A 17062-nucleotide genomic window follows, 5' to 3' on the forward strand; every position below is an offset into this window, starting at 1 on the left:
CGCGTCACGCACCTCAGGGGCTCCACAAATGCCACTGATCGATGGGTACAGGTGGACTTGCAAGAGACGGGCCGTGTCTGAGCAGGAGGCGACAACTACCGTCGGTTGCCACGCAGCAGACAGGTGGCAAAGCTGAGATTCGAACCTGGGTCCCCCGATTCCCGGGCCCGGGCTCTTCCCACTGAGCCGCACTGCTTCTTCATCGATGGCCCGAGGACCCTCAGCCCAAGTGCCCGTGCTGGGCAGGGAGCATGTCTGTTGACTTCGTTGTTTGATAACACTTAGTTCAGTGTCCCGCTTACAGTAAGAGCTCAATAAATGCCACCGAGTGAGTGTGAGATATGCAGCTGCCTCCGTAGCCACTGCAGACTCTGCCGCCCACAATTGCCAGCTGTTTTCCCGATTCCCGATGGGCCTGTCTACCTCCCGGGAGGCCCTCGGTGCTTCTTTGGAGACACTCATTCGCTCCCGTTGACAATGCCTCGTCAGTCACTCCCCAACTCGGTCTGTCTCCTCATCCCCCTGCCCCAAACAAGCCGAGGTATCTGTCTGACTTGGGAGGCATTTAAACCTTGAGGAAATGGTTTGAACAGCCAAGCGTTCAATAATGCTGGTCACTCTTTTGTTTTTCCCGCTCAGGTTATGCCTTGGACCCTTCGCTAGATAATCACCAAGTTGCTACCAAGTATATCGGCTCCGTAGAAGAAGCTGAAAAAAACCAAGGTAAAGTACTTAGTGCGTGGGTTGCCAGTTGAGGAGTCCCTTAGGATGTCTCACGCGAGTTAACTGTTGGCCTTTTGTAGCTTCAAAGAAAACTAGCCACTAGCGACTCAGTTTTTTCAGGGTCTGACTATTCGATTTGGATGTTTTAGTCGCCTCGCTTTCCTTCCTCCCGCCCTGGTCGCAGTATCTCTGACAGAGGACCGGCCAGTATGCACAATGGCAAGCCCTGCGCTAGGATGTCGAGAAACTTGAGAGCGCTAGCCTCGTCGCCTTTTCGATTTTCTTCTTCCCCCTCGGTGGCTTGCGGAAGCTCCGTGGGGAGAGACGTATCAGCCGGGAGGCTTAGTGGGCCTCTTTCAGCTTCCCCTTGAGTGATCTTGTTAGTACAGCGAAATGGGAGCGTAAAAACCACTACGGAACGATCCCCACGGCCACGGGAAGCAGAGCGGCCTCTGCTCGCTCCCCTCTCGCATCTGGAGGACCGAAGCGAGCTTGCAGAAGGAGGGGGTCCAGTTGCTTTGCCCCTCGAAGCCCCAGTGCCCTTTGTACTGCTTCATTTTTTCTCTCTCTCCTCATCCCTCTCTTCCCTCCCCTCTCAGTTTGAAGTCATTCCCCTAAGGCCGTCACCTACCTGTCGTTGGCCCCGTCTCCTTCCTCGCTCTTTGAGGCTAAAATCAGTAGTGGGATCTCTCCCTGAAGAAAGAGACGGGCAGGGTAATGGAAATCAGGTGAAAGTCATGAGTCAGTTTGCTCGATGTTGGCATGAGTAGTCGATGGGAGTTAAAACTGCAGTTTTGGCTAAAAGAAGTCTTTTGAATACCTGGATTGCATCTTTGCTTCTTTCCCCGACAATATCTCTGGGAAAAATTGGGAGTTTAATTCTTCCAAAGTTCGTTGCGGTAACGCGGTTATCGTTTTGATTCCTTTATGACCGACAGTAGTTTCTGATATTCATTGCTTTATCCTTGACGATCGTGGTGATGTGCACCAAATGCCTTAAAGGTTGTAGACATCTTTACTCCAAGGGGGATTCCAAAATACGGGATGAAGCGGTCAGTTCTGGGACAGAGGGTGTAGAACTGTGGGTATTCCATGGTGAAGATTTCTTCCATGTCATCTAGAAGAGCGTGCTTTTGAGATGTAACAGCCATAGAAAAACCGTAACCTCTATTTAAAGTAGTAAACGCTAAATTCAGAGAGCTCTCTTTATTACAGGTTTAACCGTGTTTGAAACCGGACAGAAGAAGACCGAAAAGAGGAAAAAGTTCAAAGAAAATGATGCCTCAAATATTGATGGTTTCTTGGGACCCTGGGCTAAATACGTGGATGAAAAAGATGTGGCCAAACCTTCGGAAGTAAGCACTGGGGTTTCTCAGAGGTGTTTCATGACTCCCTTGTGCTTGGGGAGGAAGTCGCCCGTTAGCTGGAGTGCCCTTGTGGGACAATTAGCAGCCAAGTGGAATGCCAAAATCGGATTCAGTAGGAAAATCCAATATAATCCCGTCCACAGTTGGGTTTTTCGTGTTACTCAAAAATGATTTTGACTTTTTCGCGAGCTTTTTGTTAAGGTTATTTTTTTGTGTTTAATCGGTGCTTAGAAACGGGCTTGAAGACTGATGTATGATGCTGTTGCCAACTCTATTTTTATTAGCGTGTTATGGAAAATGCTTTATCATCATCATGCCATTACCCCTTTCCTTCATCAGATTTCAGGAATGACAGCACAGGGCCGGTTTGGGCGGACCTAGATTCTCCCGTCCCCAGACCTCTAACCCCAGGAGGTGGTAGACCTGTCCTTCTCTGTCCCTCGGTTATTATTTTGATAACCATTTTATAGAACTGTCTTCATGTACTTCTTTAGTGCCCCGATTCCTTTCCCGTTGGAACGTATCATTTGTTCGGTGTCAGGATTTGTTCAGAAAGCTTGCCAAGCTTGTCTTGGAGAAATTACAAAATGGGATCGTGTGGTCTTTAGGCACAGCCCCCACACTAGAAGTTTTGCTGGAGCTGGAGCCTTAGGAAACTGCGGGTTCCCTTTCCTCCGGCCCCAGGGGACATTTGGAATCCAACCTATGGGACCTTGCTGGATTAGACTCCCACACTAGAAAAACCTGATCGAGTGGGGCGTGCGTGTGTGTTTGTTTTCCATTGTTGTCTCAAATTCTGCAGCCCAGACCACTCTAAGCCCGCTCGTGGCCTCCGTCGCACTTCTCCGAGCCTACCGACCTTTTTCGCCCAGCGCTTATAACGGTGCTCGACACATAGTAAGCGCTTAACAGATACCATCGTTATTGCCCTCAGGGAAACCGAGCCTCTCCCATAGTTTATCGGCGCGGCGGCCGCTTGGCAAAGCAACCTCCTCCATATTTTGAGTGGGAGATTTGTTAAATATGTGCCGCGTTGAGTACTAGGGTGAATCTAATATAAGCAGCGTTTCTCCCTTTTGTCTCCCCAACTGTCACGTCGGTAGCTTGTTCCTCGTGGGGACAGGAGTGCGACACCTTCTCTTACTGACACCTGCCCCAGAAATTCGTACATTCCACTTATTGAGCTTTCAGGAAAATATGGCAGGCCGCTCAAACTCGTGTGAAATCTCAGTCCCTGCTCAAGACCGCGGAGCCCATCCCGACTCACGACAGCCAACCAAGTAGCCCTTCCGTTCACCTTTTCCGTTCAGATCTGTAATGACAGCATTTCCAGTGTTCCCTAGTTCGTCTGACTGTCTTTTTAATCAAATCTCGCTCATTGCTTTGTAGGCAGTCGATGCTCAACCCACGTTTATTGATGATGATCATCGTCATTTTAGAACCCCCAGATAGCTTCTCGTTTCATTGTTTTACAAAATGTTTCCCAATTTATGCTCAACACCCTGAGGCGTTGAGAAGGGTGCAGTGTGGCCTAGTGGAAAAGAGGATGGGCCTGGGAATCAGAGGATCTGGGTTCTAATCCCAGCTCCACCAACTGCCCACTGTGGGACCCTGGATAAGTCACTTAACTCCTCCGTGCCTCGGCTACCGCATCGGTAAAAATAGGGATTCAATCCTGCTCCCTCCAATTTAGACTGAGCTCCGTGTGGGACAGGGACTTCGACAGGCCTGATTAGCTTCTGTCTACCCCAGCACTTCAGTTCTTGACATGTAGTAAGCGCTTAACAAATACCAAAATGATTAGTATCGTTGCTGTTATTAATTAGGGGGTTTCCGCATATGTCAGAGGCCCTCACGCTAGCCGACAGCGATAAGGCATTCGGGAGCCTGAAAATACGCGAAACAATGATCGTTCAATGTTTGGTTTCCTTAGGAAGAGCAGAAAGAGTTAGATGAAATAACAGCCAAGAGGCAGAAGAAAGGCAAACACGAAGATGACAAACCTGGAGAGGAGAAGACTATCTTACATGGTAACGTACTCCTCACTACGATATTATTGCGGTGCATTAATTATAGTAGAAACTGTTTCACCTGTCTCTATAATACAGACCCATTGGTATGAAAGAAATTAATGTCCCCTTAAAAAGAGTATAAAATACGATGTACGGTCATGTGGAAATTTCAACATACTCTCCACAGTCACAAACAGCAGTGTCCCAGGGTGACAAATGGAAATTACCGAAAGTTGGAATCTGAGCAGGGTGTGAAAACTAACATATTACGGGATGTCGTGAGCATTTTTTAGTGCTTTGAAAAATAATGATTTCAGAGACTGAGCCGTCGTCTTCTTTCGGTTTCTTTAGTTAAAGAAATGTATGACTACCAGGGAAGATCCTATCTTCATGTTCCTCAGGATGTCGGCGTTAACTTACGTTCTCCAGTACCTCCGGAGAAATGCTATCTTCCCAAAAAGCAGATCCACGTGTGGTCTGGACATACCAAAGTAGGTAGAATAGTTGTTTCTTGTCTTTTTCTTTTTTTTTTTTTTTTAGTTATAGTATCGCGGTGAAGAGGCGAGCTTGAAAATTGAGTCATTAATTAGTGATTAGAGAGGTCTACCCTCGGTAATTAACTCCCCGTTGTCAGCTGGGAGGCAGTATTGTCGGAAGCTTGGTTTTCCCGAGAACCTTCTGCTCTTCTTCTGCGGATATGCCGCCCATATTGACTCCCACGTAGGTTACCCATCCCAGGCAGAAGCCGACCAGAAAGTTATTCGAGAAGCGTTGCCCTTCCTGGGTTTCTGAGACTGCTTTACCACGTCATTTCAAAATGAATTTTTTAAGGGGGGGACAGGAGAGTGAGAAAAAGATGAACTCCGTCTTTTTCAGAGACGCGGGCCAGGTATTTTCACGTCAGAACGTTTTTCTCGTGGTTCACGTCGACGTTCGTTTTCACTTGCAGGGCGTCAGCGCGGTCAGGCTGTTTCCCCTCTCTGGTCATTTATTGCTGTCCTCCTCGATGGACTGTAAAATGAAGGTAAATTCTTTTCAATATCTTGTCTGGATAAATCTTCCAGATTCTTTTCAATATTCTTGAAAAGAATATTGAAATATTGTTTTCAATATCTTGTCTGGTCTGGATGAAATGGGAGCGCGGTTTTCATAGAACTTGAAAACGCTGCCCTTTCTTTATATCCACTAAGGTTTATCTGGGTCTCCGTCTATTATCCATCTACACCCACGCCCTTGGAAAACTCGTTCGCTCGCACGGCTTCAACTAACACCTCTGTTCCGATGACACACGAGTCTACATGTCCAGCCCTGATCTCTCCCCCTCTCTCGCCCCTCAGATATATAAAATTGGAAATATAGCTTGACGAAGAAAATGGGAAGATTTTCTGGCCAGAAGTCCATTCTCGATTTCTAATTTTTTCTGAAAATGGTGTTTTCAGGATAAGTCAGCTAGACTAGATTGCTGTCAACTGAAGGGCGAGATCGACATTTTTTAAAAAAAGATTTCTAGGAATCGGAAACGACTCGACGGCATTTGATGATGATAAATGCATTTTAGGGCCACCCCGTTGCTCATTTGGGGGGAATTTTAGATCTGGTCCCCTAATATTTTGTTTCTATCCGTGAAATGAATATCCGGCTCTTATTAGGCTTATTGGTCGTAAAAGAAAAAAGCTTGGTTGGGACCTATCCATGCTACCGTTGGGATTCATTCGTAAGTCTAACATATACCCAGCCCCACTGCACTTTTATACATATCTGTAATTTATGTATTTGTTTATATTAATGTCTGTCTGCCCCACCGGCCCGTAAGCTTGTTGTGGGCAGGGAATGTGTCTGTTCATTGTCATATTATACTCTCCCAAGCGCTTGGTACAGTATTTTGCACACAGTGAGCCCTCAGTAAGTACAGTTGGATGAAAGAACGGAGACCGAAGGTGGCCAGGCCTTATAAACTGAAGGCCACAAGCATAATTAATCATCATTCAGGGGTATTTATTGAGCGGTAACTTAAAATGACATAACCAGGGAAGTTGGTAACTAGGGCCCCGCTCTCTACTCGGTATCTGCCTCCCTTTGAAGCCGGAACGGGTCAGCACCAGGTGAGGTGAAATGGTATCCCTACCCGATCATTTTGGTTCCTATATGAAGAGCTAACTCTTTTTTCCCAACCAGTAATTCGGGGAAAGATCTTGTTTCAGAATACGTTTTCGCTTGTGTATTAGTGAGGAGGCGTTTTCCGTTCCTGGGCAAAGCAGAAATAGCTAAAAGCAAGACAGGCAATAAACCCTACCGCCTCCTGAAAATGTGTCTTGTCGTCGTCAAGAGGTTAATATCTCTCTTCCCTTTTGCAGCTGTGGGAAGTTTATGGGGATCGCCGCTGTTTGAGAACATTTATCGGTAATGTTTCTTTCTCTTTCCAAAATACGGCTCACCGGTGACATTTGCCTTGCTGTTGAAGTATGTGCCTGAACGCTTTTTTCTTTTGTAGCCAAAGATGTATTTCCCTTTCTCAAGTTCTGCCATTAGCCCGTTCGGGTTTGTCACTTGCGTCAAACAGGGACTGCTCACCACGGGCTTTGAGGCATTCAGTCAGCTTACCCCCTCCTGTCTCCACCAGGCTACCCTCCTACTACATTTATTTACATATTTCATTTATTTATTTATACGGACATTAATGTCTTTCTCCCCTTCTGGTCTGTGAGCTCGTCGTGGGCAGGGAGTGTTTGTTGTTGCATCGTACGCTCCCAAGCGCTTCTTAACAGCGCTTTGCACTCAGTAGGCGCTTAATAAACACTATCGAACGAGTGGCCGAACGAATGCTTGGACCGTAAGCCCCAAATGGGACGGGAACTCTGTCCAACCTGGCTGCCCCGGCTCTTAGTACAGCGCACGTAGCGTGTGGCACGTAACAAATACCGTGTTAATAATTGTCACCAACAACTTCACTCACTGGAGAATTCGATTCTGACTGAGTCTGAGCGCTGGCCTTGGGGGAATTCAGTTGGAGACGTTCGGCTTTTGAGGAGGACAAGCTCCCGTTGTGGAGATAAAGCCAACTGGGCCTCACGGGTGTATCTGGATAGCAAGCGGCGCGACATCAGAGGAAACATCCCCGCGTATACGCTGTGATGTCGGTCTAGGCCCGCCTACTGCGGATGCCAGTTTCCCTTAACACCTTGCTAGTTAAAAACGTGGCTCCCGCGGTCTTTCGCGTTCTAGTTAGTAAACTTGCTTTCCGATACACTTGAAGCCTGCCAACCCTTCGCCAGTGACGTTCCCCAAATAGCCGCCTCCCGCCTGATTCGACCCCGCGTTTACCTCTTTTCCGTCATTCATTCAGTCGTATTTATTGAGCGCTTACTGTGTGCAGAGCACTGGACTAAGCAGACAGCTATTAAGGACAGGACTAGGAGAATAATGAGGAAAGGAGGTTTGTGCTGTTCAGTGACATAGTTTTGCCCAAAGAATATGTGCGGAGACAGCCAATTGAGTCCATTTTCGACTTTAATATACCCCCCCAGTCCTTAATACAGTGCGTAACAGAACGGAGGTGCATCGTAAATACTGCTGCTCATGAGGATAATGCTGTTGGTGAGGCCAAGTAGAGAAGCCAAGTGACTTTGGGAAAGTCACTTCACTTCTCTGGGCCTCAGTTCCCTCATCTGGAAACTGGGGATGAAAACTGTGAGCTCCACGTGGGACAAACTGATTACCTTGTAACCTCCCCAGCGCTTAGAACAGTGCTTTGCACATAGTAAGCGCTTAATAAATGCCATTATCATCATCATCAAGCCAATATTGTTGTAGAGAAGCAGCGTGGCTTTAGTGGAAAGAGCCTGGGCTTGGAAGTCTGAGGTCGTGGGTTCTAATCCCGGCTCCGCCACTTGGTCAGCTGTGTGACTTTGGGCAAGTCACTTCCCTAGGCCTCAGTTCCCTCATCTGTAAAATGGGGATTATTAATCATAATAATAATAATAATGGCATTTATTAAGTGCTTACTATGTGCAAAGCACCGTTCTAAGCGCTGGGGAGGTTACAAGGTGATCAGGTGGTCCCACGGGGGGCTCGCAGTCTTCATCCCCATTATACAGATGAGGTAACGGAGGCCCAGAGAAGTTGAAGGGTTAAGACTGTGAGCCCCACGTGGGACGACCTGAAAACCTCGTATCTACCCAGCGCTTTGAACAGTGCTTGGCACATAGTAAGCACTTAAATACCATCGGGATTATTATTACCCCGGTTGTAACCCTCATCCCCAATTTTCTTCTCCCCTCAGGACATAGCAAAGCCGTCAGAGATATCTGCTTTAACGGTGCTGGGACTCAGTTCCTCAGTGCCGCTTATGATAGGTATCTCAAGCTGTGGGACACAGAAACAGGTGAGATATTTGTAAATGAGATACGTTTTTTCCATCTGCAAATGGCTCTCTTTGAAACCTTGCTCTCGTAAGCCAAACTGCGCGTCGTGCACGGTTGCCCACCTTCCGGTTCCCGTGCCGCTCCCGGTTCAGGGTTCGGGAGTGCTCCTGCCATTTTCCAGATCGCGCTCCCATCCCTGGAACGTCTGCCCTTGGGCCCAACCCTGGAGGGGTGGGAGCGAACGTGGCAGGGTGGCGACGGCCCTGCTGAGAGCTCACCTCCTCCAGGAGGCCTTCCCAGACTGAGCCCCTTCCTTCCTCTCCCCCTCGTCCCCCTCTCCATCCCCCCCATCTTACCTCCTTCCCTTCCCCACAGCACCTGTATATATGTATATATGTTTGTACATATTTATTACTCTATTTACTTATTTATTTATTTATTTTACTTGTACATGTCTATCCTATTTATTTTATTTTGTTAGTATGTTTGGTTTTGTTCTCTGTCTCCCCCTTTTAGACTGTGAGCCCACTGTTGGCTAGAGACTGTCTCTAGATGTTGCCAATTTGTACTTCCCAAACGCTTAGTACAGTGCTCTGCACATAGTAAGCGCTCAATAAATACGATTGATGATGATGATGATGATGATGACTGCGTTGGCCAACCCCAGATTGGCCGAAAGACCCAAGTCCCACCTGGCCGCCTTGCCGGAGGCGAAAGTCGGAGCAACCCAGTGTCTGCTCGAAGCCTATAAACCAAACCTTGGCCTTGCTGATCAGATTGGTTTCGCAAATACACAATCTCTTGTTGGTTTCTAGGGCAGTGTATTTCAAGATTTACCAATCGCAAAGTTCCCTACTGCGTCAAGTTCAATCCGGACGAAGACAAACAAAATCTCTTTGTTGCCGGGATGTCCGACAAGAAGATCGTACAAGTAAGTCTTCACCGAAATGCTTCAGGAGCTGTGTTTGGTTAGCGGCTTTACCAGTTATTCGACTTGGGGCGGAAAAACAAACTTCTGTTTGGGTCAAACCAGCGTGAATTGTGGTTTTATTTAAAGTTGCGGTCTCTTTACAGAGAACCTCATCCATTTCCCCCCACCGTACCTCGCAGGGTCTAAGGGTTTTGCTCCATTTCTAACCACTTCGTCTCTTCTTTCCGTTCGAACGACAGTGGGACATTCGCAGTGGGGAAATTGTGCAGGAATACGACCGGCATTTGGGGGCTGTCAACACTATCGTCTTCGTGGATGAGAATCGACGGTTCGTGAGTACGTCTGATGACAAGAGTCTCAGAGTCTGGGAATGGTAAGGTTTGAATTTCATGAATGATCGAAAATGAGTATTAATGTATTGAATGAGCGCTTACTGTGTGCAGAGCACTGTACTAAATGCATGAGAAAATACAGTAGAGTTGGTAGACATTCATTCAGTCGTATTTATTGAGCGCTTACTATGTGCAAAGCAGTGTACTAAGCCCTAAGCGCTTGGAAAGTACAATGCAGCAATAAAGAGAGACAATCCCTGCCCACAGCGGGATTACCGTCTAGAGGATAATAACCGTAACAATAACAATAATAAGGGTGATATTTGTTAAGCACTTACTATATGCCGACACAGTTCTCTGCACTTGGGTAGTTATAAGATAATCAGATTGGACACAGCCCCTATCCCATGTATGGCTCACGATCTAAGTAGGAGGGAAGGCAGGTTATTATTATTATCATGATTTTTATCATCATTTTATTATTCTCTTATACATCTCTTCATTCTTTGTCCTCCCATTTGTACATTAATTTGTGCCCGTCTCCCCGTTAGATTCCAAGATCCTTGAGGCCACAGAGTGTGTGTTTATGTAACTCTGTTTTACTCTCCCAAGGGCAGTGATCTTCACGCAGGAGGAAGTTAATAAGTATTATTGGCTGATTAGTTTCCCAATCTGTCTACTCTGTTCATACACTCTAAATTTCTTCCATATCCACCTCCGTATTCCGTTGCCTGTGACCTAGTGTTCTCCCAACAAATATGTTCTGTCAAATGAAGTGTCACTTCCAGAAGCCGGGCCTGTGTTTTTTTCAAGAACTCAGTCACTAATCAAGGCTCCATTTGGTCGGGATTTTTTCTACTAGAATCCTCTGCCTCGAAATCCATTATTATCGCCGAGAGACTCGTGACAGTCAGGTCTGTCCGAACCCAAGTTTTTGGTACATGTTTTTGGAAAGAGCGTGACAACAGACCTTCCACCAGCGCACGTGCGTCTGGAAGGAACCTGACTCGGTGTTGGAGGAAATAGTTGGGTGCTCGTGCGCCGCAACGGATGCGGGCCGAATGCTAAAATTGTGGTTTTCCAGAGCGCGGAGTTAGCTGTCACGATCTCGCCAAAAACGGGTAGATGAAAACCTGCCTTCTGACAGAACTGAGTGCACTTGGAGACTGGGTTAAAAATTCCCCCCGCCCCCTGAAATCTTTGTCTCTTAGGAACCTTCTCTCCAAAAAGTGATTTACTTTTCTTTTAAAAACAAGATGCAATTGTTGCTTATCTCTGAACCTTAAATACAAAGCGCGCCCGCCTCAGCCCTCCCGAAGATGCTCCCACGGGAGCGAACCCCCATCGGTCCCCGTGCCGTCCGACGGGCCCCGCGGCTTCTCGTGGGCGGTCGAGCGGGAAGTCGGCGTCCCCCGTTCTCCGATGGTTCTCCGTTTATCGCTCTTCATCCCTCCTCCGATTATCTCCGCCTCATGGCCCGATCCGCCGTCTTGGGGGCCACGTGGCCCTGGGGAAGGATGGGGAGGAGCAGGGGATGCCCCACTACCAAAACTTTGGAGAAGCACGGGGTGCTGGAGTGGCTCATGTCCTCCGCGGGCGCTACCGGAGGAGACTGTGAGCCCGTTGTTGGGTAGGGACCGTCTCTATATGTTGCCAACTTGTACTTCCCAAGCGCTTAGTACAGTGCTCTGCGCACAGTAAGCGCTCAATAAATACGATTGAATGAATGAGAGGAGAGGAGGAACGGGGCAGGTCGGAGCCCCCTCTGTGCGCTGCGGGGCTCACCTCGGACGACGCGGAAAGCAACCCCGTGCGAATCTCCCTCCCCAAACCGCGGCGAGGGAAGGAGCAGTGTAGGGGGGAAAAAACGTCACGGCAGCAATCAATCAATCAATCAATCGTATTTATTGAGCGCTTACTATGTGCAGAGCACTGTACTAAGCGCTTGGGAAGTACAAATTGGCATCACATAGAGACAGTCCCTACCCAACAGTGGGCTCACAGTCTAAAAGGGGGAGACAGAGAACAGAACCAAACATACCAACAAAATAAAATAAGTAGGATAGAAATGTACAAGTAAAATAAATAAATAAATAAATAAATAGAGTAATAAATATGTACAACCATATATCCATATATACAGGTGCTGTGGGGAAGGGAAGGAGGTAAGACGGGGGGATGGAGAGGGGGGCGAGGGGGAGAGGAAAGAAGGGGCTCAGTCTGGGAAGGCCTCCTGGAGGAGGTGAGCTCTCAGCAGGGCCTTGAAGGGAGGAAGAGAGCTAGCTTGGCGGATGGGCAAGCAGCAGACTCCATGTTTGAGACAGCCCGGGACTCGCCTCTCTGCCCCGAGCCCGAGGAGGGCGAGGGGAACAATCCGACTTAAAGCCCTCCATCAGCTCACCCCCTCCGACCTTACCTTGCTGATTTCCTGCTACGATCCAGTCCAGCCACTTTATTCCTCTAATCGCAACCCACTCACTGGGCCTCAGTCTTGCTTATCACATCACCGACTCCTTGTTTACATTCTCCCTCTGGCATGGAGTGCCCACCCCCTTCGTATACGAAAGACCACCACTCCCCCCACCTTTCAAAGCCATATTGAAATCACAGCTCCTCCAAAAGCCTCTCCTGACAAAGCCCTCCTTTCCCCTACTCCTCTTCTCTCCTGTGTCACCTGGGCACTTGGATCTGTATTCCTGAAAGCATTTGATATTCAGCCCCACAACACTTAGGCGTCTATCTGTCTATCTATCTGAGAAGCAGCGTGGTTCAGTGGAAAGAGCCCAGGCTTTGGAGTCAGAGGTCATGGGTTCAAATCCCATGATTCGCAGCTAAGTAATAATAATAATAATAATAATGGCATTTATTAAGCTCTGACTATGTGCAAAGCACTGTTCTAAACTATGGGGAGGTTACAGGGTGATCAGGTTGCCCCACGTGGGGCTCACAGTCTTAATCCCCATTTTCCAGATGAGGTAACTGAGGCAGATGACGTAACTAAGGCACACAGCAGCTAAGTGACCTGCCCAAAGGCACACAGCTGACAAGCGGCGGAGCCGGGATTTGAACCCGTGACCTCTGACTCCAAAGCCCGGGCTCTTTTCACTGAGCCATGCTGAACTCCAAGGGGTAGCATTTTTTTTTTTATTGCTTTCCTTTTAGATCTCTTATAGTTTGAGAAAAATCCGAGGCAGGAGGTCTTCCTTGCCTTCACTCCATTTACTGAAGGAAAATATTGCTCTTTCTCCAGGCCTGTGAAAGGTTCTCCCGAGAGAGCCGAAACCTGAATTGCGTGTCTTCGATTCCAACAGGATAAAAGTGGATATTAGGGTTTTAGAATCTATAAATGTAAAAGGAAGCCGTCCAAATGCAAATTAAATTGTTGGCTCTCATTGGCATCAGAACACTAGGGCTAAAGATGTTCTTTGCCGTCCCTTAAACATTTATTGGCTCTTAAAATCAAAGATACCTAACAGAAAATGCGAGTTCTTAATAGATGAAGGGGACGTTTCCATCTCTGCAGTAATATGTCATCTGTTTCTCCAAAATGTGTCTTGTAGAGAGGTTTTCAAAACTCAGCGCTGGAATTTTTGCAGGGTTTTGTGTCTTTTTGTTTCTGTCTTCACCTTTCAGTGCCTCTGTATCACATTCAACTCTCGCAGTTCACAGCGCTCAGGTAAACAAATGTAGACAGACTTTCTTATGAGGCGTCTCTCATACTCCATCGCATGCGTTTCTCAATTTTCAGGGACATTCCCGTTGATTTTAAATACATCGCAGAACCTAGCATGCATTCGATGCCCGCCGTGACTCTGTCACCCAACGGTGAGTACTCGGAAAATCTGTTCTTTTTGAATTAGCGCTAGCCTCTCCGGACACCAGAAATTCTGGGTTTATTTCTGGCTTTAGTGCAACTTACCAGAAATCGGCTTGCTTTTCGTTTGGCAGTGACTATTCCTGTCACGAATAGGCACCCCTCACCGTTTAATCCAACCGAAATGAATTTTTAAACTACTGCCCCTTTCAGGTGCGTTTTTTCCCCTTTGGCTGAAGGAGCAGAAATAATTCTGAGATCTGTAGTGGATATTACTGGAATCTGTGTTCCTTTCTCTTTTCTAAAATGGTTTTAAAGGCATTGACAGAGATCCTGATAGGTTTTAATGAGATTGTCACTATGTGCACGGATCAATCCTACCCATTAGATGTCCCTTTTCTCTCATGCCTAACACAGTAGGGAATGCTTTGTTGGAAAGTACTAATGATAGCAATTGGAGAAGCCATTACTCTTTAACAGAGCGTTATCTCTGCTGTTGCTTTACAGGAAAATGGTTGGCCTGTCAGTCAATGGATAATCAGATTTTGATTTTTGGAGCTCAGAACAGATTCCGCTTAAATAAGAAGAAAATCTTTAAGGGTCACATGGTGGCAGGCTACGCTTGCCAGGTGGATTTTTCCCCAGATATGAGGTATGTATTTTTTTAAAAAAATTTAAAATAATACGCTTGCTCGGAGATTTTGCTTCCTGCTGGAGTATTTTTCAGAACTGCGTCACTTCCCTCCTCAAAGATCTCCGGTGGCTACCCGTCTCTTCCCGTTCCACTGTATCCCATTCCCCCTTTTAGACTGTGAGCCCACTGTTGGGTAGGGACTGTCTCTATGTGTTGCCAGTTTGTACTTCCCAAGCGCTTAGTACAGTGCTCTGCACACAGTAAGCGCTCAATAAATACGATTGGTGATGATGATGATGTAACGTCCTCCATCAGTGGTGTAATTATTGAGCGCTTGTTGGGTGCAGACTGAACTGAGCACTTGGGAAAGTTGACGGAGTCATATGGGGGTGATAGACACGGGCTCTCTGTTAAAAGAGTTTACAGTGTACCATGTCCAAACAAACCAGCACCATGTAGTATGTTCCTAATAATAATAATAATGGCATTTATTAAGTGCTTACTATGTGCTAAGCGCTGTTCCTAAACACCAGGAAGGAAGTTGCTCGATTAAAAATTCTTGACTCTTCTGGACTGCGCCCTGGACAAATTCTGAATTATATGCGCGTAAGCCCCGAGAGCACTGAAACCAAAAGCCACTGAACTTCATTGATCCCTTCAGTCGTATTTATTGAGCGCTTACTGTGTGCAGAGCGCTGCTCTAAGCGCTTGGAAAGTACAGTTCAGCAACAGAGAGAGACAATCCCGGCCCACAACGGGCTCACAGTCCAGAAGGGGGGAGACGGACCTCAGAACAAGTAAACAGGCCTCAGTAGCATCAGCATAAATAAAATTGTCGGTATATACACATCAAAACAAGTGAACAGGCGTTAATATAAATAGAATTGTAGAAATGTACATATATTCACAAGTGCTGTAGGGTGGGCAAAGGGAGTGAGTGGGAGTGATGGGGAGGGGAGAGGGAGCTGCGGAAAACATTTATAAAGGTTCCCAGGCTTCCCAATCCTCCTCCCCTTCCCTGCATGGCTTATCCCACTCCTCTCTCCCAACGGACTACCCCATTATAACCTCGACTGGCCTCTCAGTGCGGCAATCCACATTTCCCCCCCTTGACTCGGTTTTCGGACCCGGACATTTGGGCCGAGACGCTTACGCATCTTGTCCCAGGTGTTCCCTGGCTCCCGGCTCTGATCTCCAGAGGTCGGCGGTAAGAAAAAAAAATAACGGCAGGAGGAGGAAAGGGCTCTGTGAGGCCCTAGCCATTGAACTTGTGGCCCGTGGATGCACGTGAGGTTGTGGAATCCTGGAAGGCGGGCAAGTTGAAGTTATGTTGCCAACTTGTACTTCCCAGGCGCTTAGTACAGTGCTCTGCACACAGTAAGCGCTCAATAAATACGATTGAATGAACGAATGAAAGTTTAAAGGGGTTGGAAGGGGTACTATGCCTCTGAAGGAACTCAACTCGCCTTACTCCCCTCCCCACCCTTAGTTCATTTCGAAAAATACCGTCGACCGACTGACCACTCTACAGGCCACAGTAGCCGTGCTAATAATAATAATGATGATAATAATAATGATAGCATTTATTAAGCGCTTACTACGTGCGAAGCACTGTTCTAAGCGCTGGGGAGGTTACAAGGTGATGGGATTGTCCCACGGGAGGCTCACAGTCTTCATCCCCATTTTACAGATGAGGGAACTGAGGCCCAGTGAAGTGACTTGAGCAAAGTCACACAGCTGACAAGTGGCGGAGCCGGGACTTGAACCCGTGACCTCTGACTCCAAAGCCCGGGCTCTTTCCACTGAGCCACGCTGCTTCCCTATACTTCCCTATACAGCCCTTCCCAATACTCCGCAATTTCCAAACCACCGGCACCGGCCTTGAGACCGCCCAAGTCAGTCGTATTTATTGAGCGCTTACTGTGGGCGGAGCACTGCACCGAGCGCTCGAGAGAGTGCCATATAACAAGGAGCAGCCACATCCCCCGCCCATAGCGAGCTTTTTGGTCCTATTTGGGAGAGACGGGGCCGCGGAAAGCAATTTCTTTCGCTTAGCGCGCACTCGGGGGGCAAAATCCTCGACCGTTACAAGTCGGATCAACCTTCCAGATGCCCTTAGTTCCGACGCCCGAATCACCGGGATATCATCTTTCCTCCCGTACAGCTACGTGATATCCGGCGACGCGGATGGGAAACTGAACATCTGGGACTGGAAGACGACGAAGCTGTACAGCCGATTCAAAGCTCACGACAAAGTGTGCATAGGGGCCGTGTGGCACCCCCACGAAACCTCCAAGGTGATAACGTGCGGCTGGGACGGCCTCATTAAACTGTGGGACTAAAGGAGCGCTTTGGCCGCTCGCGTTATTCCCCTCGATGCCCGTCCTGCCATTCCAGTAGGCTCCCGGGAGGTCTTTGAAGCGGGCGGGGGACGGAGGGTCCCGGTTCCCGGAGGACTCGCCCTCCGGCTTGGATTTTTTGAAGCTATCGATGTGAATTATTTATATGGCAAAAAGAAAAAAAAAAGCTGCAGCAGCTTGGATCTTGTTCCGTGCCAGTGTTTGCTCATCCCGGCTCTACCGCGCTGACGTGCTAGGCTGCACTGAGCGTTTCTATCGGAACCTTTCCACCTCTCCCCGGGCTCGGTTTCCCGATAAGCCCCCGGAAAAGCAGGCCCGCGCCACAAGTCCGGCCTCCATCCCCGCGCCGGCGAGCCCCGTCCCGATCCGGATCCCTCGGGAAATGAACGGACTCGGGACGGACCCCCAGCAGCAGGATGGTCTGAGGGTCCCCGGCGTTCCCAGCCTCCTGCCGTCCGGTGAGTCGGCCAACCCACCCCGTTCCATTTCGGGAAAAACGTCTCCTGCTCGGTCGGAAATCGCCACAAC

General features: G+C 48.1%; 1 protein-coding gene across 1 annotated transcript in view; it reads left to right on the plus strand.

Annotated features, from left to right (window-relative positions):
• The window catches only part of CDC40 (cell division cycle 40), a 39866-nt gene extending 23152 nt beyond the window's left edge, over nucleotides 1–16714 (plus strand). The window contains exons 4-15 of the mRNA XM_038760749.1: nucleotides 640–723; nucleotides 1939–2078; nucleotides 4024–4120; nucleotides 4454–4593; nucleotides 5052–5126; nucleotides 6457–6502; nucleotides 8382–8483; nucleotides 9279–9394; nucleotides 9634–9767; nucleotides 13475–13551; nucleotides 14048–14192; nucleotides 16339–16714. Of these exons, the coding sequence (XP_038616677.1) occupies nucleotides 640–723; nucleotides 1939–2078; nucleotides 4024–4120; nucleotides 4454–4593; nucleotides 5052–5126; nucleotides 6457–6502; nucleotides 8382–8483; nucleotides 9279–9394; nucleotides 9634–9767; nucleotides 13475–13551; nucleotides 14048–14192; nucleotides 16339–16516 (1334 nt within the window). The 3' untranslated portion in view covers nucleotides 16517–16714. The remainder of the gene's footprint in view (nucleotides 1–639; nucleotides 724–1938; nucleotides 2079–4023; nucleotides 4121–4453; nucleotides 4594–5051; nucleotides 5127–6456; nucleotides 6503–8381; nucleotides 8484–9278; nucleotides 9395–9633; nucleotides 9768–13474; nucleotides 13552–14047; nucleotides 14193–16338) is intronic.
• The last annotated feature ends 348 nt before the right edge of the window (nucleotides 16715–17062 follow it).

The sequence above is a fragment of the Tachyglossus aculeatus genome, chromosome 19, assembly GCF_015852505.1.
Source record: "Tachyglossus aculeatus isolate mTacAcu1 chromosome 19, mTacAcu1.pri, whole genome shotgun sequence".
NCBI classification, from domain to species: domain Eukaryota; kingdom Metazoa; phylum Chordata; class Mammalia; order Monotremata; family Tachyglossidae; genus Tachyglossus; species Tachyglossus aculeatus.